This window comes from Sminthopsis crassicaudata, chromosome 3 (genome assembly GCF_048593235.1).
Source record: "Sminthopsis crassicaudata isolate SCR6 chromosome 3, ASM4859323v1, whole genome shotgun sequence".
Classification (NCBI taxonomy): domain Eukaryota; kingdom Metazoa; phylum Chordata; class Mammalia; order Dasyuromorphia; family Dasyuridae; genus Sminthopsis; species Sminthopsis crassicaudata.
The window spans coordinates 654,477,952-654,503,964 of NC_133619.1; the positions used below are offsets into that span (position 1 = coordinate 654,477,952).

General features: G+C 42.1%; 1 protein-coding gene across 10 annotated transcripts in view; it reads left to right on the plus strand.

The window, feature by feature from the left end:
• Positions 1-26,013, plus strand: part of LOC141564709 (uncharacterized) — a 94,419-nt gene that overhangs the window by 42,289 nt on the left and 26,117 nt on the right. For 9 of the 10 annotated variants that reach the window (XM_074307544.1, XM_074307548.1, XM_074307553.1 and 6 more), the window contains 17 exons: positions 545-649; positions 1,563-1,667; positions 2,134-2,238; positions 8,981-9,061; positions 9,736-9,834; positions 10,907-11,008; positions 12,392-12,490; positions 13,118-13,219; positions 14,288-14,386; positions 15,831-15,932; positions 19,022-19,141; positions 19,783-20,277; positions 20,854-20,955; positions 21,625-21,723; positions 22,387-22,482; positions 23,287-23,382; positions 24,150-24,245. In XM_074307544.1, the coding sequence (XP_074163645.1) occupies positions 568-649; positions 1,563-1,667; positions 2,134-2,238; positions 8,981-9,061; positions 9,736-9,834; positions 10,907-11,008; positions 12,392-12,490; positions 13,118-13,219; positions 14,288-14,386; positions 15,831-15,932; positions 19,022-19,141; positions 19,783-20,277; positions 20,854-20,955; positions 21,625-21,723; positions 22,387-22,482; positions 23,287-23,382; positions 24,150-24,245 (2,080 nt within the window). In that variant the 5' untranslated portion in view covers positions 545-567. The remainder of the gene's footprint in view (positions 1-544; positions 650-1,562; positions 1,668-2,133; positions 2,239-8,980; positions 9,062-9,735; positions 9,835-10,906; positions 11,009-12,391; positions 12,491-13,117; positions 13,220-14,287; positions 14,387-15,830; positions 15,933-19,021; positions 19,142-19,782; positions 20,278-20,853; positions 20,956-21,624; positions 21,724-22,386; positions 22,483-23,286; positions 23,383-24,149; positions 24,246-26,013) is intronic. The other variant, XM_074307551.1, reaches the window with a different exon arrangement.

The following is a 26,013-nucleotide window of genomic DNA, read 5'->3' on the forward strand; positions in this document are numbered from 1 at the left end:
TTAGGAGTACCAAAAGAGGTAAAAGATAGACCCTCACAAGGTAATGGGTAAGACAATATACCAATAAATGTGTGCAGACAAGCTGTATCCCAGATGAATAGGAGAGGATACACACGGGGGGGAGGGGCAGTAGAATTAGAAAAGGTAGGAATGGGAATGGGGGAGATCAAAGCCAATGCCGTGATACATAGAGAATAATATAAAGGTCCTTCCTTTATATGCTCTGCTGGGCCTTCTTAGTACTTTTCCTCGACAAGGAAAATTAATCATAGTTATTCCAATAGATACTTTTGTGAAATTCTCAGGTTTGGAAAGTACTCTGTATATTCGTAACCCACTTGGTCTCATACCCTGTGGAGGGTGAATTCTATGGGTACTTCTATCCTTTTTTTCCAAGCGATTAGACTGAGGACAGAGGAATTAAGTGATTTGTATGGAATCATGTGTTTGGTGGAATTTGAACCATGGTCTCTCAGAAGAAGTTGGGCTTGCATTCTCAAATAATTTTCCAAAACAGTTTTTTCAAATCTCTTTCTATGAACAGAGATTCTAGACTCCATACCAGGTATGAGTTTCCCTTTGAAAAAAAAGGGAGACTCCCCATGGATGGCAGAGAAACAAGATTCCAGTGATAGCGACTCAAGTTCAGGTGAGTGAGTGAAAAATAGGAGGATGGGCTGTTCATTTGGGGGCATGTTGGGGGTTTTGCCACACCCCTTGTTGCAGTCTCACTGGAAACTGAAAGTTTCTTACCGCACGCTTCTAGCTTCCACCAGCCTTCGGACGTCTCCGGCCCCGCTCCAGAGACAGGAGCGGGGAATAAGCAAACAGAGAGCCAACATGTAGCAGAGCTGTTCTTTATTGTCTGCTCCCCAAAATGTCTCCCCGAGCCGTTGCTGTTCCCTACTTTTACACAGGTTCTTCTTGGACCCTCCCCGATTCCTCCCTTCGTGGGTGGGGCCAGCTCCTTTAGCAATGCCTAGCCGTCTTTATCCTTATATGGCCAGGCAACTCATAGTTCCACGCATTTACTGACGCGTAGCTCTATTAGTCAACCCGGAACCACATCCTGGAGATGACTGACATTAGGGCGGCTCCCTTCCGCATAGGGGGATCAGTTCCAGGCCCATTACAGGGGCAGAGCCTGTATTGTGTTTTAAGATCTGTCAGTAAACATTTATTAAGCATCTACTGTGTACTAGATGCTCTGTCAAGCTCTAGGGATACTAAATGAGGCAAAAGGTAATCTGCTCTCAAAGAGCTCATGATCTAAGGGGGAGGACAACATGAAACAAAATGTGTGCTGAGTATAGAAGAGAGAATTCACAGAGGGAAGGCACTAGAGTGAGTGCTTAGAGTACCCACTTGGTCTCATACCACTGTGGAGGGTGGTACTTTTATCCTTTTTTCCCAAGCGATTAGACTGAGGACAGAGGAATTAAGTGATTTGTATGGAATCATGTGTTTGGTGGAATTTGAACCATGGTCCCTCAGAAGAAGTTGGGCTTACATTCTTAAATAATTTTCCAACACAGTTTGTTCAAATCTCTTTCTATGTACAGAGAGTCTAGATTCTTCTGAATCAGATTCGACTTCCTCGTTGAAAAGTAGAGACTCACCATGGACAGCAGAGAAACAAGATTCCAGTGATAGCGACTCAAGTTCAGGTGAGTGAGTGAAAAATAGGAGGATGGGCTGTTCATTTGGGGGCAGAGCCTGTATTGTGTTTTAAGATCTGTCAGTAAACATTTATTAAGCATCTACTGTGTACTAGATGCTCTCTCAAGCTCTAGGGATACTAAATGAGGCAAAAGGTAATCTGCTCTCAAAGAGCTCATGATCTAAGGGGGAGGACAACATGAAACAAAATGTGTGCTGAGTATAGAAGAGAGAATTCACAGAGGGAAGGCACTAGAGTGAGTGCTTAGAGTACCCACTTGGTCTCATACCACTGTGGAGGGTGGTACTTTTATCCTTCTTTTCCAAGCGATTAGACTGAGGACAGGAATTAAGTGATTTGTATGGAATCATGTGTTTGGTGGAATTTGAACCATGGTCTCTCAGAAAAGGTTGGGCTTACATTTCTTAAATAATTTTCCAACACAGTTTGTTCAAATCTCTTTCTATGTACAGAGAGTCTAGATTCTTCTGAATCAGATTCGACTTCCTCGTTGAAAAGTAGAGACTCACCATGGACGGCAGAGAAACAAGATTCCAGTGATAGCGACTCAAGTTCAGGTGAGTGAGTGAAAAATAGGAGGATGGGCTGTTCATTTGGGGGCAGAGCCTGTATTGTGTTTTAAGATCTGTCAGTAAACATTTATTAAGCATCTACTGTGTACTAGATGCTCTGTCAAGCTCTAGAGATTCTAAATGAGGCAAAAGGTAATCTGCTCTCAAAGAGCTCATGATCTAATGGGGAGGACAACATGAAAAAAATGTGTGCTGAGTATAGAAGAGAGAATTCACAGAGGGAAGGCACTAGAGTTACCCAGTGTTGGAGTGAAGGCGAAGGAGACAGAAAGTGCCATGACAGATGGAGAGTATCATAAAGGTCCTTTCTATGGATGCTCAGCCTGGCTTTCTTCCTTGACAGGGAGTAATATGAATAGTTATGCCCACATACCCTTTTGTGAAATTCTCCACTTTGGAAAGTCCTCTGTGTTCATGATCCCACTGGGTCCTCACAAACCCCCACTAGGGCTAGTTCTTCGGGTGCTTTCATCCTTATTTTCCAAGTGAGGAAACTGAGGCCCAGAGGGATTAAGTCATTTGTGTGAAGTCACATCTCAGAAGCTTCTGGTCAGATTGGAACTGAGGTCTCTCTGAAGAGGCTGGGCTGGTGTTCTCCAACAATTGTCCCAAATAGTTTTTTCCCAAATCTTCCTCCATGAATAGAGCTTGAAGTGTCCAAACCAAATGCGACCATCACTTTGGAAAGAGAAGATTCACAATTTTAGCAAAGTGGCAGGATACAAAATAAATCCACATAAATCCTCAGCATTTTTATATATCACCAACAAAATGCAACAGCAAGAGATACAAAGAGAAATTCCATTCCAAACAAATGTTGAGAGTATAAAGTATTTGGGAATCCAACTACCAAAGAATAGTCAGGAATTATATGAGAAAAATGACAAAACACTTGCCACAAAAATAAGATTTAAATAATTGGAAAGACATTCAGTGCTCTTGGATAGGCCAAGCGAATATAATAAAGATGACAATACTCCCCAAACTAATCTATTTATTTAGTGCTATACCAATCAGACTCCCAAGAAACAATTTTAATGACCTAGAAAAAAATAACAAAATTCATATGGAAGAATAAAAGGTCGAGAATTGCAAGGGAACTAATGAAAAAAAAGTCAGATGAAGGTGGTCTAGGTGTACCTGATCTAAAGCTATATTATATAGCAGCAGTCACCAAAACCATTTGGTATTGGCTAAGAAATAGACCGGTAGATCAGTGGAACAGATTAGATACAAAGGACAAAAAAGGGTACATCTATAGCAATCTTTGACAAACAAAAAGATACCAACATTAGGGATAAAAATTCATTATTTGGAACAAACTGTTGGGAAAACTGGAAATTAGTATGGCAGAAATTAGATATGGACCCACACTTAACACCATATACAAAGATAAGATCAAAATGGGTCCATGATTTAGGGATAAAGAATGATCATAAATAGATTAGAGGAACAGAGAATAGTCTACCTCTCAGACCTGTGGAGGAGGAAGGAATTTATGACTAAAGGAGAACTAGAGATCATTATTGATCACAAAATAGAAGATTTTGATTACAGCAAACTAAAAAGTTTTTGTACAAACAATACTAATGCAAACAAGATTAGGAGGGAAGTTGTAACGTGCTGTTGTCTCCAGATGCTGCCGATCGCTCTCTGGGAAGAGATCTGCTGTGTCAACTCAAATCTCTTGGACAGATTCTTCTTCCTGTAGTGAACCGTTGTCTCCAGGCAGTTGCTGTTAATTCTTGTCCAGAGAAGTGACTTCCCTTCCTGCAGAGAGCCCTGTCAAGCCTAATGTAGTGCAGAGTCTTCTCCGCTTTTTCGAGTGCTGTCCTCTTTTATCCTCCCAGAGAATGGGCGTGGGATAATGCAAGGGCTTCTGGGAAGAAATACTCCAACCAATGAGCTTGCTCCTCTTATCAAGTCAACCTGAGTTCTCACCTTGTAATTGTCCAGACAACCTGAATTCTCACCTTGTCACTGTCCAGACAACCTGAGTTCTCACCTAGTAATCCTAACATCTCCCCCTTTCTTTTGATTTAGAACATAGGATAGTCATCAATATGGGAGGTATTACACATAATTACATAAATTACATAAGCACATAGTAACATAGTAACATAATACATGCTAGAAGTATATAACAAATAACATGATTAAATAATCATAAATTGAAAATTTATAAATGTCCATAAGTCCATTGTCCATTAGTCTCATCTTGTGTTAGGAAATCCAATGATTCCTGCTGGTTTTAAAGTTCTTTAACAGTCTTCTTATTAGCCATGCTCTTTCAGTACCAGATGTTTCTTAGATTTTCTCCTTTATTTTGAGGTTTTTCTCTTTTTCTGTCTCTCTCCAGGTGCTTGTTGCCACCCATCTATTTCCTTTTTCATCTGTTTTCTTCTGTCTGTTAAAATACAAGCAAACCCTCTCCCCCAGGCAGTTAACCTATCTAATTACCTTCTATTTACCACTTTCTAAATCTCTTCTCATCATCTGGCAATTACATTGGAGTTGTTTGCACTGGACACAGCCCTGTTGGTTTAAAAGGCCTGTATTCTCCCCAAGTGTAATCCATTTTTGCAATCTGATTGCCTTTTGGCTGACTTATCAGGTAATCCCTTTCTGCCATGTGATTGCTTTTCTGCTGGTTGATCAAATCAGAGTCCTGACCTTCTAAAGGTTCTTTGGATGTAACATCAGCTGCCATCATGCCCCAAGTCTTTTTTGCCTGGGGCCCTGGACCTGGGCCCCTCATTCCGTTTTCCTGAATTATTCTACACTCTGATGCCCAATGGAGTCCTCTGTTGCATTTTGGACATTTAGGTCTTCTCTCACCCTGTCTTCTCACTGTATCTCCATACACTGAGCTCTTAGATGTCCAATTTTTCCACACTGAAAACATCACCTAGTTTCTCTAGAAGTCCCTTGCCAGGAGGCACCCTGTCTTTCCATGTTCATCATTGTCTGGGTGTAAAAAGCATCTGTTCCCACTGTGGAACATCGTCTTATGATCTCCTCTAAAGGAGCATTTTTGTCTAATCCCCATATAATTCTTTTACAAATTTCATTGGCATTTTCCTTAGCCAGATGTCTGGTCATTATTTCTGTAGCTGCATTTTCTCCAATAGTTCTTTTGACAGCAGTTTGCAAACGTCCCACAAAATCTGCAAAAGGTTCATTGGGACCTTGCTGTATTTTAGTGAAAGCCTCTCCACGATCTTTCTGTCCAGGGAGGACACCCCAAGTTTTTATTGCAGCCTTAGCAATTTGTTCATATATTGTCATGGTATAATTAATCTGTTCTGAATTCTCTCCATACCGACCTTCACCAGCTAAGTGCTCAAAAGTGAATTGTGTGTTAACTCCTATTTCCAAATTGCATCTGACTTGAATTTTACATAATTCATGAAACTCCGCAAGCCATAGCAAATTTTCTCCAGGTTCCAGGCATGTCCTTGCTATGGATTTCCAATCATTTAGGGTTAGGACTTCATAAGACAAACCATCTAGTAACATTTTAACATAAGCTGATGTAGCCCCATAAAGGGTACAACCTTTTTTCAAATCTTTAATTTTATTCAAATCTAAAGGTGCATATCTTCTCCTTTTTTGACCTACAGAGTCAATATCTTCAATCACAGGATATGCGTGTATAAAATCACTTATATCCTGTCCTTCTCTCTTAGCTTTAACCAGTGCTTTTTCTAATCTTGTCATAGGCTTAGGCTGCTTCACAGGCAATTCTGTTTGTGTTTCTGCCTCTTCCCCTCCTTCTTCTTCCTCTACCTCTGAAGGTGGGGTTGATGTGGGCCTGTCAATAATCTGTTCTCTAGGCAGGGTTGAAGCTTCTTCAAGAGAATCACACCCTAATTCCTCACTTAAATCCTCTTGCTCTAGGGCAAGATCTTGATCTTTCCTTTTTTCCTCACACTTCCTCCTCTGTTCATTTTTAAAACTTTTCCTTCTCCTACAACTTGCTTGATAGTTTAAGGCTAATTGAACTATGTTGTAGATATAAAATACTTCTGCAGAAATTGAACGAGGCCCATTTTTTGTATGAAATTCTTTCATTTCAAATCCCACTAGCTTCCATTTATCTACATCTATCTTTTCTTCCTCTAAGAACCAAGGGGATGTGCATCTTAATGCAGCCAAGAGTTTAGCAATCTGTACCCAGGTTACAAGTAAACTCTGCTCCTCAATTATCTTGATTATACTCTCTATAGTGCCACTCCTGAATGGGGCTGGAGTTGAGGCTGCCGCTGGGGCTGGGGCTGAGTCAGCTGAGGTCAAGGGATTGTCTTTAGCTAACATCTGCCCCATTTCAGCTATAAGAGATTGCTGGTTTAGCCCTTAACAAGTTTAAGTTCCTTATTTATCTATTAGCACGCTCACTTAATCCTTAACAAAGTTTCCTTGTTACTCATCGTTCTGGGTCAGAGAGACTGAGATCTGCATTGGAGGCTTTTCCACTGGAATCAGGATTGTGGCGGTCCCTGTTCGGGCGCCAAATTGCTATGGTCCAGTCTAGCTCCTCTGAAGGGCTCAGAATAAGTCCTTGTCAGAATAAGGAAAAGTCCTGTCCCCACGTGTGGATGCCAAATGTAGCGAGCTGTTGTCTCCAGACGCTGCCGATTGCTCTCTGGGAAGAGATCTGCTGTGTCAACTCAAATCTCTTGGACAGATTCTTCTTCCTGTAGTGAACCGTTGTCTCCAGGCAGTTGCTATTAACTCTTGTCCAGAGATGTGACTTCCCTTCCTGCAGAGAGCCCCGTCAAGCCTGATGTAGTGCAGAGTCTTCTCCTCTTTTTCGAGTGCTGTCCTCTTTTATCCTCCCAGAGAATGGGCGTGGGATAATGCAAGGGCTTCTGGGAAGAAGTACTCCAACCAATGAGCTTGCTCCTCTTATCAAGTCAACCTGAGTTCTCACCTTGTAATTGTCCAGATAACCTGAATTCTCACCTAGTAATCCTAACAGGAAGTAACAAATTGGGAAAATATTTTTAAAGTTAAAGGTTCTGACAAAGGTCTCATTTCCAAAATATATAGAGAACTGACCCTAATTTATAAGAAATCAAACCATTCTCCATTGATAAATGGTCAAAGGATATGAATAGACAATTCTCAGATGATGAAATTGAAACTATATCCACTCATATGAAAGAGTGTTCCAAATCACTACTGATCAGAGAAATGCAAATTAAGACAACTCTGAGATATCATTACACACCTGTCAGATTGGCTAAGATGACAGGAACAAATAATGATGAATGTTGGAGGGGATGTGGGAAAACTGGGACACTGATGCATTGTTGGTGGAGATGTGAAAGAATCCAACCATTCTGGAGAGCAATCTGGAACTATGCCCAAAAAGTCATCAAACCGTGCATACCCTTTTATCCAGCATTGCTGTTATTGGGCTTATATCCCAAAGAAATACTAAAGAGCGGAAAGAGACCTGTATGTACCAAAATGTTTGTGGCAGCTCTTTTTGTAGTGGCCAGAAACTGGAAGATGAATGGATGCCCATCAATTGGAGAATGGTTGGGTAAATTATGGTATATGAAGGTTATGGAATATTATTGCTCTGTAAGAAATGACCAGCAGGAGGAATAGAGTGAGGCTTGGAGACTTACATCAAGTGATGCTGAGTGAAATGAATAGAACCAGAAGATCTCTGTACACTTCAATGCTGTATGAAGATGTATTCTGATGGAAGTGGAAATCTTCAACATAAAGAAGATCCAACTTAATTCCAGTTGATCAATGATGGACAGAAACAACTACACCCAGAGAAGGAACACTGGGAAGTGAATGTGAATTGTTAGCACTACTGTCTATCTACCCAGGTTACTTATACCTTCAGAATCTAATACTTAATGTGCAACGAGAAAATGGTATTTATGTATCTAGGTTATATTGTAACATATGTAAAACTATTGCCTGTCATCAAGGGGAGGGAGTGGAAGGAGGGGGGAGATAATTTGGAAAAATGAATACAAGGGATAATATTATAAAAAAAAATTACTCATGCATATATACTGTGGAAAAAAATTCTAAATAAAAAAAAAAAAAAAAAAAGAAAGAGAAGATTCACCATGGATGTCAGACATCAAAGAGTCTAGTGAGAGTGACGTGGGTCCAGGTGAGGGAGTAAGAAACGGGGAGACAGGAGTCACGGCTGAGTGGTGCATTGGGGGGGGCATTGCATTAGCCCATCAATAAACATTGATTAAGCACCTGTTGTGTGCCAGATGCTGAGCTAAACACTAGAGAAGCAAAAGAGGTTCTGTTCTCAAAGAGCTCACAATCTGTGGGGAAGACAACATAAACACAAACACAACTATGCACAAACCAGCTGCATCCTGGACAAATAGGAGATAATGCACAGAGGAAGAAGACTGAAATTAAGGTGATGGAATGGAGGTGAAAGGGACAGAAAGTCAGTGCCAGGATACACTGAGAATACTGCAAAGGTCCTTTGTGTCTGCTCTGCCTGGTCTTCAAGCACAATGTCTCCTTGACAGTGAAAAACAATAGTAGTTACGCCGGGTCTTCTCAGCCACCCTGTTGGGCAGGTTCCGTAGGCCCTTTTTTCCTTATTTTCCAAGAAGAAACTGAGAACCAGAGGGATCGTGTCTTTTGTGTGAGATCATCGTCAGAGTGTGTAGTCTGGGCTGGGCCTGCATTCTCCAATAATTGTCCCAATTTCCTTCCACACCAGAGCCGATGTTCCAGTGGGAAAATACAAAATCAAAACGGAAGAGGAAGATAAGCTTTTCCAGTGATACTGAATCAGGTCCAGGTGAGTGATTGGAAAACAGGAGGATGGGAATCAGCGCTGAGCTGTGCATTTGATGTAGTATTGCATCAATCAAGCAGTATACATTTATTAAGCACCTGCTGTGTACCAGATGCTTGCTAAGCTCTTGAGGGAGAAGAGAGTCTGCCCCCAAGGAGCTCACAATCTAATGGGGAAGACAAGATGCGGAGGAATGTGTACAAACAAGCTGCCTCCCAAATAAATAGGAGATCATTCACCGAAGGAAGACACTACAATTAGGAGGGGTTGGATTGGAGATGAGAGGAGTAAGTTAGTGCTGTGATATAAAGGGAACTCTATTAATGCCCTTTCTATATATGCTCTGTTGGCCCACCTTAGTACAACTTTTTCTTGACATGGGAAAATCACCAAAGTTACGCCAGCAGATGCTTTTGTGAAATTCTCAAGTTTGGAAAGTACTGTGTGAGTTCATGATCCCATCTGGTCCTGACAAGCGCAGGGAGAGTTCTTTTGGTACTTTTATTCGTATTTTTCAAGTGAGGAAATTGAAGTCCAGAGGGATTAAGTGACTTGTATGAAGTCATACTTAAGAAGTGTTTAGTGTAATGTGAGCCATGGTCTCTCAGAAGAGGCTGGGCTTGAATTCTCAAACAATTGTCCTAAGTAGCGTTTTTCAAATCTCCCTCCACTAACAGAGTTTCAGGTGTCCACAGCAGATGCGCCCTTGCCATCAGAAAGACACTCGCCATTGTTGTGGGAGAGAGAAAGTGCCTCTGGAAGGATGTCATCTCCAGGTGAGTGAGCAAAAAACAGGAGGTTGGGAGTCACAGCTGAGTTGGTCATTTGGGGGGTAGCCCCTGTGTAGTCTTGTGTCAATCAATCAATCAATATTTATTAAGCAAGATGTGCTTCAAAGGCTATTTTAAACTCTAGAGATAGGAAAAGAGGCAAAACTTGTTTAATCTACATTTGATTGCTTCCTGTGCTTCCTGTCTATAGTAAAGGTATCAAGGGTGGGAGGAAGAAAAATTTGGAACACAAGGTTTTGCAAAGCTGAATGTTGAAAAACGATCTTTATATGTGTTTGTACAAATAAAAGGCTGTTTAGAAAATAAATAAAAATGATGTAGAACAATAAATAAACAAGTAAAAGAGGCAAAAGAGTCTGACCTCAGGCAGCTCACAGTCTTAAGGGGGAGACAATACACAAACAAATATGTATAAACAAGCTATACCCTGGATAAATAAAAAGTAATTAACAGAGGGAGATCCTACAATTAAGAGGAGTTGGAATAGAGGTGAGGGAGATAGAAAGTCAGTGCCATTATAAACAACTAACAAACAGAGAATATTTTAAAGGTCCTTTATATATATTTGTGTGTGTGTGTGTGTGTGTGTGTGTGTGTGTGTGTTTATGGAGAGAGAGAGTGAGTGAATGAGTCTGCCTGTCCTCCTTTGTACCTTTTCCTTTTTTTTTTCTTTTTTTTTTAAGATTTTGATATATTTTTTATTTTTTTTATTAATTTTTATAATTATAACATTATCCCTTGTACTCCTTTGTACCTTTTCCTTGACCTGGAAAAATGAGAGTAGTTTTGCCAGCAGACACTTTTTTGAAATTCTCAAGCTTGGAGAGTGCTCTGTTCATGATCCCATTTGCCTCACGCCTTCTCCGAAGGGCAAGTCCTTTAGGTACTTTATTTTCCAAGTGAAGAAACTGAGGCTTAAAAGTTTTAAGTGATTTGTATGAAATTATATCTAAGAATTGTTTGGTGGAATTTGAAACAAGCTTTCTCAGAAGAGGCTGGGCTCTCATTCTTAAATAATTTTCCAAAGTGGTTTCTTCCAAATCTTCCTCCTAAACAGAGATTCAAGTGCCCACACCAGATGTGAACTTCCAGATGGAAAGAAGAGAATCACCATGGATGTCAGAGAGAAATGATTCCAGTGATAGTGAATTAGGTTCAGGTGAGTGAGTGAAAAACAAGAGCGTGGGAGTCATAGCTGAGCTGTTCATGGTGGGGGGGGGGTAGTCCTGTGTTGTATTGTGTTAATCAAGCAATAAGCATGTATTAAGCACTACTCAGGGCCAGATAGGCTAAACTCTAGTGTTACTAAAAGGCAAAAGAAGAAGTCATGATCTAATGGGGGAGACAATGTGCAAACAAATGTGTGCAAAGTGTTTATATCCTGAATATGTAGGAGATAATTGTTGGAGAGAAGGCACTAAAATTAAGCAGTTTGGAATGGGGGTGGAGGAGAGAAAGTCACTCCCATCATTTGTAGAGAATAGTATAAAGGTGCTTTCCATCTGCTCTGCTGGGCCTTTTTCATACAACTTTTCCTGGACATAGGAATATAGTAATAGTTACGCTAAGAGAGACTTTTGTGAAATTCTCAGGTTTGGAAAATACTCTACATGTTCATGATCCCATCTGGTCTTCACAGCCCCCATGTAAGTCAGATTCTAAAGGTACTTTTATCCTTATTTTCCAAATGAGGAAATAGGGATTAAATGATTTGTATGCAATCATACCTGAGAAGTGTTCGGTGGAATTTGAATCAAGGGCTCTCAGAGGAGGCTGGGCTGGAATTCTGTAATAATTGTCCAAGGTAGTTTTTCCCCCAAATCTCCCTCCATTAATAGGGCTTGAAGTTCCCAGACCAGATGAGGCTTTCCAGGTGGCAAGATGCGAATGGCCATGGATGTCAGAGAGAAATGATTTCAGTGATAGTGAATCAGGTTCAGGTGAGGGAGTGAAAAACGGAAGGATGGAAGTCCCAGATGAGCAGTGCATTTGGGGAGCGGCCCCTGTGTAGTATTACGTGTATCAGTCAGTAGACATTCGTTAATCATCCACTGTGTACCAGATGCTGTGCTAAGCTCTAGGGATACTAATAGAGACAAAAGAGAGTCTGCCCTCAAGGAGCTCAGGATCTAGTGGGAAAGACAAGATGCAGAGAAAGGCATGCAAATCACTGTATCTGAATAAAAACTCGCTAATTAACAGAAGGAAGGCACCGGAATTAAGAGGGGTTGGAATGGAGGTGGGGGAGACAGAAAGTCGGCGCCATGACACATGGGGAATAAAAGAATGATCATTCCTATATATGTCCTGTTGTGAAACTCAAGTGTGGAAAGTACTCTGTGTTCACGATGCCATTTCGTTCAGTAGATACTTTTATTCTTATTTTCCAAGTGGAAACAGAGGCTCAGAGGGATTGATTTATATGAAATCCTATCTAAGAAGTATTTGGTAGGATTTGAAACAAAGTCTCTCAGAAGAGGCTGGGCTGGAATTCTCAAATGCTTGTTCAAAGTGGCATTTTCAAATCTCCCTCCATGAACAGTACTTCCAACGAACAGAAGAGATGTGACCTTCGAGATGGAAAGAGACCCATCATGGCTCTTGGAGACCAGAGAGTGGAGTGATAGTGATTCAGATCCAGGTGAGTGAGCGAAAAAGGGGGAATCAGAGTCACTGCATTTGGGGAGCTGTCCTTGTGTTGTGTTGTATTTGTATTAATTAGCATTTATTAAGCACCTGCTGGGTGCCAGATGCTGTGCTAAACTCTATGGATACTAGTAGAGGTCAAAGATTGCCTGCCCTCAAGGAGCTCCCAATCTAATGGGGCAGAGAAAAGTGACCAAACAAGACATATCCTGGATAAATAGGAGATAGTTGGCAGAAGGAAGGCACTAGAATTAAGAGGGGTTGGAATGGAGGTGGGGGAGACAGAAAGTCGGCGCCATGACACTAGGGAATAAAAGAACAATCATTTCTACATATGCCCTTTTCCTCAACATAGGAATATATTAATAGTTACGCCTAGAGAGTCTGTTGTGAAACTCGGGTGTGGAAAGTACTCTGTGTTCCCGATGTCATTTCGTTCTATAGATACTTTTATTCTAATTTTCCAAGTGAGGAAACAGAGGCTCAGAGGGATTAAGTGATTTGTTATGAAATCTTATCTAAGAAGGGTTTGGTAGGATTTGAAACAAAGTTTCTCAGAAGAGGCTGGGCTGGAATTCTCAAATGCTTGTTCAAAGTGGCATTTTCAAATCTCCATCAACAGTAGTACTTCCAACGAACAGAAGAGATGTGACCTTCGACATGGAAAGAGACCCATCATGGCTCTTGGAGGCCAGAGAGTGGAGTGATAATGATTCCGGTCCAGGTGAGTGAGTGAAAAAGGGGGAATCAGAGTCACTGCCTTTGGGGAGCGGTCCTTGTATGTCATGTTCTGGTTGGTTTTTGGAGGTCTTGGAGCAGCCTTCGTTTCAGTTGACTAATCTCCACAAGAATAGCTGGGTGTTACAGTCCAAATCCTTTATTGTCTCCTGTCTGGGGCCCTGGCTAGCTTGGTCTCAGTGGAGGAAATGCAGGAGGACAGGTCAGCCACCACGGTGGTGCGAATCTCTATGGCTGAGTTTGTCCCGGCTCATATGCTCTATTATAATTACATTATCACAGGTGTGAATCTGGTAGAATAGGTGCCGATCTTGTGGAACTATATTAAGTACTAAGTGCGTATACTAAACTAGAAAACTATTCATCGCCATGCTAAACTAGATAACCATTGTCTTATCGATTCCACTGAGTTAGCACCTTGTAAGAATCCTTGTTTTAAGTACAGAGTTCTGGCTCATAACACTTGTGTTGTATTTGTATTAATAAGCATTTATTAAGCACCTGCTGGGTGCCAGATGCTGTACTAAACTCTGTAGATACTAGAAGAGGTCAAAGATTGCCTGCCCTCAAGGAGCTCCCAATCTAATGGGGCAGAGAAAAGTGACCAAACAAGACATATCCTGGATAAATAGGAGATAGTGGACAGAAGGAAGGCACTAGAATTAAGAGGGGTTGGAATGGAGGTGGGGGAGACAAAGTCAGCGCCATGACACATAGGGGATAAAAGAACGATCTTTTCTACATATGCCCTGCTGGTCCTTCTTTGTATACCTTTTCCTTGACATAGGAATATATTAATAGTTACGCCAAGAGAGACTGTTGTGAAACTCGGGTGTGGAAAGTACTCTGTGTTCCCGATGTCATTTCGATCTATAGACACTTTTATTCTTATTTTCCAAGTGAGGGAACAGAGGCTCAGAGGGATTAAGTGATTTGTTATAAAATCTTATCTAAGAAGGGTTTGGTGGGATGTGAAAGAAAGTCTCTTAGAAGAGGCTGGGCTGGAATTCTCAACTGCTTGTCCAAAGTGGCATTTTCAAATCTCCATAAACAGTACTTCCAATGAACAGAAGAGATGTGGCCTTCGACATGGAAGAAAGAGACGCATGGCTTTTGGAGAACAGAGAGAGCAGTGATAGCGATTCAGGTCCAGGTGAGTGAGTGAGTGAAAAAGAGGGGGATTGGAGTCACTGCATTTGGGGAGTAGTCCTTGTGTTGTGTTGTATTTGTATTAATAAGCATTTATTAAGCACCTGCTGGGTACCAGATGCTGTGCCAAACTCTATGGATACTAGAAGAGGTCAAAGATTGCCTGCTCTCAAGGAGCTCCCAAGCTAATGGGGCAGAGAAAAGTGACCAAACAAGACATATCCTGGATAAATAGGAGATAGTTGGCAGAAGGAAGGCACTAGAATTAAGAGGGGTTGGAATGGAGGTGGGGGAGACAGAAAGTCGGCTCCATGATGAGAAGGTAACCTCCATAGAGAATTCTATCAACATCTTTTCTATCTATGCTCTGCTGGACTTTCTCAGGATCCCTCTTCCTTGATGTGGAAAAATACACCAACAGACACTTCTGTGAAATTCTCAGTTGTGGAATCACGCTGTGTCTTAATGATCCCATTTGGCCCTGACTGCCACCTGCAGGGAGAGTTGTATAGTACTTTATTCTTATTTTTCAATTGAGGAAACTGAGATTCAGTCAGTTGTAGGAAATCATATCTAAGAATTGCTTGGTGGGATCTAGACCATGATCTCTCAGAAGAGGCTGGGCTTGAATTCTCCAATAATTGTCCCAAGTATTTTTTTCAACTCTCACTCAAGTCTACAGCCCAAATCTGACTTTCATGTTTGAAAGCGGATACTCACAATGGATGTTGGAGAGAAAAGACATCAGTGATGACCAGTCAGCTCCAGGTGAGGGAGGGAAGGATGTGAGGATGGCAGTCCCACCGAGCTGAGCATTTGGGGGGCAGTTCTGGTGAGGTATTGCATCAGTCAGCAAATATTTAATAAGCACCTGCTGTGTGCCGGATGCTGTGCTAAACTCTGGGGATACTGACAGAGGAAAAAGGGAGTCTGCTCACAAGGAGTTCGTAACCTCATGGGGAAGGCAATATGCAGAGAAATGTCTACACAGACATTATATCCGGGATAAGGAAGAGATGAGTGTAGGAGGAAGGCCTTAGAATTAAGAGGGCTTGGGATGGAGGTGGGGGAGACAGAAAGTCAGTGCCATGATATGCAACTAAAAACAGGGAATAGTGTAAAGGACCTTTCTGGGTAGTCTCTACTGAGCCTTTGTCAAGCAAGGTTTCCTTGATGTGGATGAACGGTAATACTTCTACCACAGCTATCTTGGTGAAATTCTCAACTTTGGAAAGTTCTCTGTGTGCCCATGATGCCATTTGGTCCTCACCATCCCCTCTGGGGAGAGTTATACTTTTATCCTTGTTTTCCAAATGATGGAACTGAGATCCAGAGAAATTCGGTGATTTGTATGAAATCCTCTCTAAGAAGTGTTTGGTCTCTCAGGAGAGGCTGGCCTTGCATTCTCCAGTAGTTTTCCAAAGTCGTTTTTTCAAACCTCTCTCTAGGAACAGAGCCTCGAATGTCCACACCAGAAGGGACCATCCAGTTGGACAGCTCAAATTCTCCATGGATGTCTGATAGAAACGACTCCAGTGATAGTGATTCAGGTACATCTGAATGAGTGGGGGACGCAGGTCAGAGCTGCGCCGGTCATTTGAGGGGCAGTCCCTGTGTTGTATTGTGTGAGTCTATCTTAAATATGTATTAAGCGCCTTCTGTGTGCCAGATGCTATGTTAACCTCTGAATATTAAAAAGGGTAAGAGAGTCTGCTACTGTCTCATGGGGAAGGCAACATGTAAACATGTAAACAAACTGCATGCTGGAAAATAGGAGATAATTAAGAGAGGAAGGCCACTGAAATTAAGAAAGGTTGGAATGGAGGTCGTGAGAACAGAAAGCCAGTGCCGGGATACTCAGACACAGAATGTTATAAAGGTCTTATCTATGAGCGTCTGCCTGGCCTTCTCAGTGTAGTTTTTCCTTGACATGGAACTATTATAATAGTTATGCCAGCAGAGAATTTGATGACATTCTCAAGTATGGCAATACTCTGTACACTCATGATCTCATTTCATTCTCACAACTCTTCTGTAGGTTCTTTTATCACTCTTTGCAGATGATATATTTAGAGAATCAACTAAAAAACTAGTAGAAACAATAAACAACTTTAGAAAAGTTGCAGGGTATAAAATAAAACCACATAAATCACCAGCATTTCTATATGTGACTAACAAAGTCCAGCAGTAAGAGATACAAAGAGAAATTCCATTTAAAATAATTGTATAATATAAAATATTTGGGACTCTACCTGCCAAGACAAAGCAGTAACTATATGAACACAATTACAAAACACTTTACACAAAAATAAAATTAGAAGCAAATAATTGGAAGAATATCAAGTACTTATGGGTAGACCAAACTAATGTGATATTTAATTTAATCTAATAATTAATCTAATTATTCAGTGCCATGCCAATTAAACTCCCAAGAAATTACTTCACAAGAGCTAGAAAAAATAATCGTAAAAGGTCAAGGAAATTAATGGAAAAAATTGCAAATGAAGGTGACTTAGCTATATTATGAAGCAGCAGTCACCAAAACCATTTGATACTGGCTAAGAAACAGAATAGTTGATTAGTGGAGTAGTTTAGATTAACAAGACACAATAATCAATGAATATTGTAATCTAGTACTTGATAAATCCAAAGACGCCAGCTTCTGGGATAAGAACTTACTATTTGTCAAAAATTGCTTGGAAAATTGAAAAATAGTAAGGCAGAAACTTGACCCACACCTAACACTATACCAAAATAATGGGTTCATGATTTAGACTAAAGGGTGATCCTATAAGCAAATTAGGAGACAGTTGGCCTCTCAAGAATTCTTTGGATTCCAAATGATGAAACTGAGCCCCAGAGGCAGTGAGTGGTTTCTGGCACTTGGCAGAATCTGGACTGAGAGCGCTCAGAGGAGGCTGGGCTTGTGTTATCCAGGGATTGTCCCAAGTAGCATTTTCTAATCTTCCTCCATGAACGGGACTGGAAGCCTCCAAACCAGATCAGACCTTCCCTTTGAAAAAAAGAGACACCCCATGGATGGTTGAGAATAAACATTTCAGAGACAGTGACTCTTGTCCAGGTGAGGGAGGGAGGGAGTCACAGCTGAGCTCTGCATCAAAAGTATTGTATTGCATCAGTCAATCAATCAACGTTTATTAAGCGCTTGCTGTGTGCCTGATGTTGCTAAGCTGTAGGGATACTAAAAAAAGGAAAAGAGACTCTCCTTCAAGGAGCCCATAAAACCATGGGGAAGACAATATCCCCAAAATGTGTATAGACAAGGTGTATGCTTGGAGAAATAGGAGATAATTACAGAGGAAGGTGCTGGAATTAAGAGGCACTGAAATGGAGGGGCAAGAGACAGAAAAGTCAGTGCCATGATGCATACAGAAGACTAGAGATTCTTTCTGTTCATGGTCTGCTGGCTTTGTAAGTACACCTTTTCCTGGACATGGAGAAATAATGAGTTAGGAAAGTACTCTGTGTTCATTGTTCCATTTGCTCCTCACAACCACCCTGTAGGGCAAGTTCTCTAGGTCCTTTTATCCTTATTTTTCACATGAGAAAACAGAACCAGAGGGATTGTGTCATTTGTATGAAATCACATCTTAGAAGTGTTCCGTGTAATTGGAAGCAAGGTCTCTCAGAAGAGGTTGGGCTTGAATTTTCAAGTAAGTGTCCCAAGGAGCTTTTGCAAATCTCCCTCCAGACACAGGGCTTGAAGCTTCCAAACCAAATCAGACCTTCCCTTTGGGAAAAAGAAAATCACCATTTTCATGGGAGAGCAAAAATTCCAGTGACAGTGAATCAGGTCCTGGTGAGTAGGTGAAAAATAGGAGGATGGGAGTCACAGCTGAGCTGGGCTTTGGGGGAGTGGTCTCTGGGTAGTATTGCATCAGTGAAATAATACACATTTATTAAGCACCTGCTGTATGCTAGATGCTGTGCTAGAGGGATGCTACTAGAGGGAAGAAAGAATTTGCCTGTAGAGAGCTTACAATCCAAGAAGGCAGACTATATGTAATGAAATGTATAAGACAAGTTGTACCATGGATTAATTGGAGATAATTAATAAAGGAAGATGCTAGAATTAAGGAGGGTTGAAATGGAGGGGGGGGAGACAGAAAGTAGGTGCCATGATACATAGAGAACACTAAAAAGCTCCTTTCTGTATGTGCTCTGCCGGACTTTTGTACAGCCTTTCCTTCATGTGAAAAAAATGATAATAAATGTGCCAGAGACGCCTGTGTGCTCATGATCCCTTTTGGTCCTCACGCTGTCTCTGTAGGGCAAATTCTATAAGTACTTTCATCCTTAGTTTCCAAGTGAGGAAACAGACTCACAAGGATTAAGTGATTTGTATGAAATCCTGTCTAAGAAGTGGGTGTTGGGGGCAGCTAGGTAGAGCAGTGGACAGAGCACTAACCCTGAAGTCAGGAGGACCTGAGTTCAAATCCAGCCTCAGACACTTAACACTTCCTGGCCGTGTGGCCCTGGGCAAGTCACTTAATCCCAAATGCCTCAGGGAAAAAAAAAAAGAAGTGGGTGTTGGAATATGAACCAAGGTCTCTCAGAAGAGGCTGGGCTTGCATTCTCCAATAGTTGTTCAAAGTAGTTTTTCCAAATCTCCCTCTAGGAACAGACATTCAGGGGTCTACAACAGATGGGACCATGGAATACGAAAGAGAAGACTCGCCATGGATGTTGGACAGAAGGGATTCTGGTGATAATTTCAGGGATAACCTGTCAGCTCCAGGTGAGTGAGTGAAGAATGGGAGGATGGCAGTCCCAGCTGAGCTGTGCATTTGGGGGGCAGTCCTGTATAATGTTGCATCAGTACAAGAACAAACATTTATTAAGCACCTGCTGTGTGCCAGATGCTGTGCTAAGTTCTACGGATACTAAAAGAGAGTCTGACCTCAAAGAGCTCACAGTCTAATGGGGAAGACAATATGCAGCAAAGTGTATACCGACAAGTCTCCCACATAGATAAAGAAAAATTAACAGAGGGAAGACATGAGGTTCCAGAGGAGCGAAAATGGAGGTGGAGGGGCCACGAATTGTTGTTAAATACAATGAAGTTTTTTCTATATACGGTCTTCCTGGACTTCTTGGTGTACCTTTTCCTTGAAATGGGAAAACGATCACAGTTACTACTGTGAGATTCCCATGTGTGGAAAGTATTCATTACTCTATTGGTCGTCCTGTAGGGAGAGTGAACTTTTATCCTCTTTTCCAAGTGAGGAAACTGAGACCCGGAGGATTTAAGTGATTTGTATGGCATGCTTTCTCAGAAGGGTTTGGTGGGATTTGAACCCGAGGGCCTCAGAAGAGACTAGGCTTGCATTCTCAAGTAGTTGTTCAAAGGCATTTTCTCAAATCTCCCTCCATGTGCAGAGCTTCAGGTGACCATCCGAGATGAGAACGTCCTTCAGGTGTCCCTCCCAGATGAGAACGTCCTTCGGGTGACCATCCCAGATGAGAACGTCCTTCGGGTGTCCCTCCCAGATGAGAACGTCCTTCGGGTGTCCCTCCCAGATGAGAACGTCCTTCGGGTGTCCATCCCAAATGAGAACGTCCTTCGGGTGACCATCCCAGATGAGAACGTCCTTCGGGTGTCCCTCCCAGATGAGAACGTCCTTCGGGTGACCATCCCAAATGAGAACGTCCTTCAGGTGTCTCTCCCAGATGAGAATGTCCTTCGGGTGTCCATCCCAAATGAGAACGTCCTTCAGGTGTCTCTCCCAGATGAGAACGTCCTTCAGGTGTCCATCCCAAATGAGAACGTCCTTCAGGTGTCCATCCCAAATGACAACATCCCCTTGGAAAGAGAGGACTCACCATACATGTGGGAGGAGAGCAGAGAGTCCAGTGAGAGTGATTCGGGTCCTGGTAAGTGAGTGAGAAATGGGAGAAGGGGAGTCCTGAACTGTACGTTGTGTGTGGGTGTAGGGGGGGCAGTCCTGTGTAGTATTGCATCAGCCCATCAGTAAATATTAAGCACCTGCTGTGTGCCCGATGCTGTGCTAAACTCTAGGGATACTGAGTGTGGTAAAAGATTGCCTGCCCTTAAAGATGGGCAATGGGGAAGGCGATATGCACAGACGTGTACAAATGAGCGGTTTCCTGGGTAAGCAGGTAATTAACAGAGTGAGGGCCGTGGAAGTAACAGGGGCTACTGTGTGGCTGAGGGAGACAGAGCCGGCGACGTGACCCAGGAGAACACTAGCCACGGTCCTTTCCATGTGTGGTCTGCCTGTCCTCCTCAGGGCACGTTCTCTCGATGGGGAAAAGCGATAATAGTTACGCTGACATGTGTCCACAACCCTCTTTGGTTCTCACAACCTGTAGGGCGGTGTCTATAGGTACTAGAGAAACGTCCCTAAGAAGCCTTTGGTGGGATTTTAACCAAATCTGAAACAATCGTCTAAAGTTGTTTTGTTTTGTCAAATTTTCCTCCACGAACAGAGCTTCCAGAGGCCGCACCAGATGCGCCCTTCCAGGTGGGAAGAAGACCATCCCCCTGGCTGTCGGAGAGCAAGGATTCCAGTGACAGTGAACCGGGTCCTGGTGAGTGAATGAGACCCGGGAGGATGGGAGTCATGGCTGAGCGATGCATGGGGGGAGGAGGGGGCGGTCCTTGCGTTGTGTTATGTCACTATCCATCAATAACTATTAACCAACTGTATGGCGGCGCTCTAGGATGCTGCAAGAGGCTTGAGTCTGCCCTCAGGGAGCTCACAGTATACTGGGGAAGAAAAGATGCAAAGAAATTTGTACAAACAAGCTCTAACCTGGATATAGAGGAGATAATCAACAGAGAAAGGGCACTAGAATTAAGGGGGAGGTGGAATGGAGGTGGGGGAGATAGAAAGTCAGTGTAGAATACTGTAAAGGTCCTTGCTATGTATGGCCCGCTGGGCCTTCTTTGTACATTTTTTCCTTGATATGGGCAAATGATCATAGCTATTTTTGTAATATTCTCAAGTTTGAAAGTACTCTGAATGTTCATGATCCCATTTCATTCTCCCAACCACCCTCTAGGGCGGTATCTAGATATAGTTTTCTCCTTAATTTTCCAAATGATGAAACGAAGAACCAGAGGAATTAACTGATTTGAGTAAAGTCATATCTACAAACTGTTTGGCTAAATTTGATCAAGTCTCTCAGCAGAAGCTGCACTTAAATTCTCAAATAGTAGTCTTTTTTTAATTTTTTTTTTCAAATTTCTCTCCACAGGGCCTGAAGTATCTCAACCAGATGTAACCATTGACTTGGAAAGAGAATCACCCTGGATGTCAGGGAAACAAGATTCCATTGACAATGACTCAGATGTAGGTGAGTGAATGAAAAACAGGAGGATGGGAGTCACAGCTGAGCTGTGCAGTTGGGAGGAGTTAAATAAATATTTATTAGGCTCCTGCAGTGTGCCAGATGTCAAGATAACCTCTAGGGACACTAAATGAGGCAAAGGGAGTCAGCCCTGCCCTCAAAGGGCACAAGGCCTAACGGGGACAACAGTAAACAAAGAAATGTGGACACACGGGCTATAGTCCACATAAATAGGAGATAATTAACACAGGGAATTGGATTGGTGGTGGGAGAGACAGCAAGTCGGTGCCATGATAAGTAGCTAAAATACAAAGAGAGAGTCTAAAATCCCTTTCTGTACATGGTCTGACTCGTCTCCTTCCTACCCCTTTTCCTTGAGATGGAAAAATGACAGTAGTTACACCTCAGTCCTCTTGTGCACTTCTCAAGTTTGGAAAGTTCTCTGTTCATGATCCCACTTGGTCATCACGACCTCCATAGGGAGAGTTCTAAGAGAACTTTTATTCTCCTTTTCCATGTGAGGAAACTGAGATCCAGAGGGAATAATTGATCTGTATGAAATCCTCTCTAAGAAGGGCTTGATCAATTTGATAAAGGTTTCTCCAAAGAGGCTGATCTTGCCTTCTCAAATCGTGGTCAAAAACAGTTTTTCTAAATCCCCCTCAACAGAAATTCAAGTGTGCACACCAGATGGGACCTTCCAGGAGGAAAGAGAAAACTCCTCATGGATGGAGAATGATGCCAATTATGACCAATCAGGTCCAGGTGAGTGAACAAAAACAAAGAGGATGGGGCCCTGAAGTTGAGAGGACCTGAGTTCAAATCTGGGCTCAGACACTTAACACCAGGCAAATCACTTAACCCCAATTGCCTCAGCAAAAAAACAAAACAAAAACTAAGAGAATGGGAGTCACAGCTGAGCTGGGCATTTGGGGAGCAGGACTGTGTTGAATCACATCAACCAATCAATATTTATTAAGTACCTGCCGTGTGCCAGATGCTGTGCTAACCTCTTGGGATACTAAATGAGGCAAAGGGAATCTTCCCTGCCCTCAAAGGGCTCACTATCTAATGGGGACAAAAGTAAACAAAGAAATGTGAACACACTGGCTATATTCCATGTAAATAGGAGATAATTAACACAGGGAATTGGATTGGTGGTGGGAGAGACAGTAAGTCGGTGCCATGACAAGTAGCTAAAATACAAAGAGAGAGTCTAAAATCCCTTTCTGTACATGATCTGACTCGTCTCCTTCCTACCCCTTTTCCTTGAGATAGAAAAATGACAGTAGTTACACCCACAGTCCTCTTGTGCACTTCTCAAGTTTGGAAAGTTCTCTGATCATGATCCCACTTGGTCATCATGACTTCCATAGGGAAAGTTCTACAAGAACTTTTATTCTCCTTTTACACATGAGGAAACTGAGATCCAGAGGGAATAAGTGATCTGTATGAAATCCTGTCTAAGAAGGGCTTGATCGATTTGACAAAGGTCTCTCCAAAGAGGCTGAGCTTGCCTTCTCAAATCACTGTCAAAAACAGTGTTTTCAAATCTCCCTCCACAAACAGAAATTGAAGTGTGCACGACAGATGAGACCTTCCCGGAGGAAAGACAAGACTCCTCATGGATGGAGAATGATGCTAATTATAATCAACAAGGACAAGGTGAGTGAACAAAAACAAGGAGGATGTGGCCATGAACTCGGGAGGACCTAAGTTCAAATCTGGTCTGAGACGCTTACCTGGGCAAATCACTTAACCCCATTTGTCTCAGCAAAAAACAAAAGGAAAGAGAATAGGAGTCACAGCTGAGCTGGGCACTTGGGAAGCAGGCCTGTGTTGTATCACATCAATCAGCATTTATTAAGTACCTGCTGTGTGCCAGATGCTGTGCTAACCTCTTGGGATACTAAATGAGGCAAAGGGAGTCTGCCCTGCCCTCAAAGGGCTCAAAACCTAATGGGGATAAAAATAAACAAAGAAATGTGAACACACTGGCTATATTCCACATAAATAAGAGATAATTAACACAGGGAATTGGATTGGTTGTGGGAGAGATAGCAAGTCAGTGTCATGATAAGTAGCTAAAATACAAATAGAGAAGTCTAAAATTATTTTCTGTACATGATCTGACTCTTCTCCTTCCTACCCCTTTTCCTTGAGATGGAAAAATGACAGTAGTTACACCCACAGTCCTCTTGTGCACTTCTCTCATCTGTTCATGATCCCACTTGGTCATCAACCTCCATAGGGAGAACTTTTATGCTCTTTTTACACATGAGGAAACTGAGATCCAGAGGGAATAAGTGATCTGTATGAATCCTATCTAAGAAGGGTTTGGTCGATTTGACAAAGGTCTCTCTAAAGAGCCTGATCTTGCCTTCTCGAATCATTGTCAAAATCAGTTTTTTCAAATCTCCCTCTACAAACAGAGGTTGAAGTGTGCACAACAGATGGGACCTTCCCAGAGGAAAGACAAGACTCCTCATGGATGGAGACTGATGCTAATTATAATCAACCTGGTACAGGTGAGTGAACAAAAACAAAGAGGTTGGGGCCCTAAAGTTGAGAGGACCCGAGTTCAAATCTTGTCTCAGACACTTAACACGTCTTAGCTGTGTGACCCTGGGCAAGTCACTTAACCCCATTTGTCTCAGCAAAAAACAAAAGAAAAAGGAATGGGAGTCACAGCTGAGCTGGGCACCTGGGGAGCAGGACTGTGTTGTATCACATGGATCAATAGATCAACATTTATTAAGTACCTGCTGTGTGCCAGATGCTGTGCTAACTTCTTGGGATACCAAATGAGGCAAAAACAGTCTGCCCTGCCCTCAAAGGGTTCAAGACCTAATGGGGAAAGCAGTAAACAAAGAAATGTGAACATACTGGATATATTGCACATAAATAGGAGATAATTAACACAGAGAATTGGATTGTCAGTGGGAGAGACAGAAAGTCCATGCCATGATAAGTGGCTAAAATACAAAGAGAAAAGCATAAAATTCCTTTCTGTGCATGGTCTGACTTATCTCCTTCCTACTCCTTGTCATGTGATTTTAGAGAAAAGTTCGGATTCGCTCCTATAAATGACACTCTTAAACACAATTAAAAATAAAAGTAAGATTTAATTATACAATATATGGAATAGATTGCTTACAACAACAACTAATATAGCAAATAATACATGAAAGACAAAGAATAATGAGAATTATGATTAAAATAGCAGAAAAGGATAAAGAAAACATCACCAATCCGGGGAAGCATCAAAGGGAAAGTGGCGGGGGGGCCCTGTTCTGCAGCCTTCAAACCTGGTCGGGAAAAGTTTGTCCCAGGCAGATGGTCATCTCTGTGGGTGAAGCTCTGAATAGGGAATATTTACCCATCTTTTATAAGAATTGGGACAAGAAGGCTTGGAGCCAAATTGTGCATAAGATGTTATATAAGACAGGGAAGTGCCAGATGTGCCTTGAGAATATATCTTGAATAATGTTGACGTCAGGGAGGGGAGCCAACCCACCCTGGCATCCACCATATTCCAAGGAGCGGCTAGGTCCTGGAATTGTAAAAGTGAAGCTAAAGACCTGTGTGGCATGTTCCCAATCTCATAAGGTTAAGTTCCCATGAAGAGAGTCATGTCTTGCAATGTTTAGGTTCACATGGAAATTAGGTTCATTAGGTTCACATGGTTCATATGGAGATTAGGTTCACATGGAGAGAATCATGTTCTTACAATGATTTGAAATGAACTTACTAATAAGAGAACATTTCTTATTCACCCCTTTTCCTTGAGATGGAAAAATGTTAGTAATTATACCCACAATCCTCTTGTACACTTCTCAAGTTTGGAAAGTCCTCTGTTCATGATCCCACTTAGTCATCACGACCTCCTGTAAGGAGAGTTCTACCAGAACTTTTATTCTCCTTTTCCAAGTGAAGAAACCGAGATGCAGAGGTGTAAGGGTCCAAAGAAAGGTCAGCCAAGTGCAATTGAGATATAAGTAGACCAATGGTCTTTAGAATCCCTGAATGTGCTTAAGAGTTGAGTACTTAGGGATTCCTTCATGGGTGGGACCTCCATGCAGTTCAGGAACATAGATCTGACTCTGAAATCTTGGTCAAGTTCGGGATTTAGACTTCATGGTTGATTGGCTTGTGTCTGTGACCTCATTGACCCTATTTAAGCTCAGGACAAGAAGCACTCTTCCCTTTTCTCCCCTTTTTCTCTTCACTTTTTCTTCTTCCCTTTTCCCCCTCTTACCACCATCTGGAGCCTGGACTGGGAGGTTGCTACAAAGG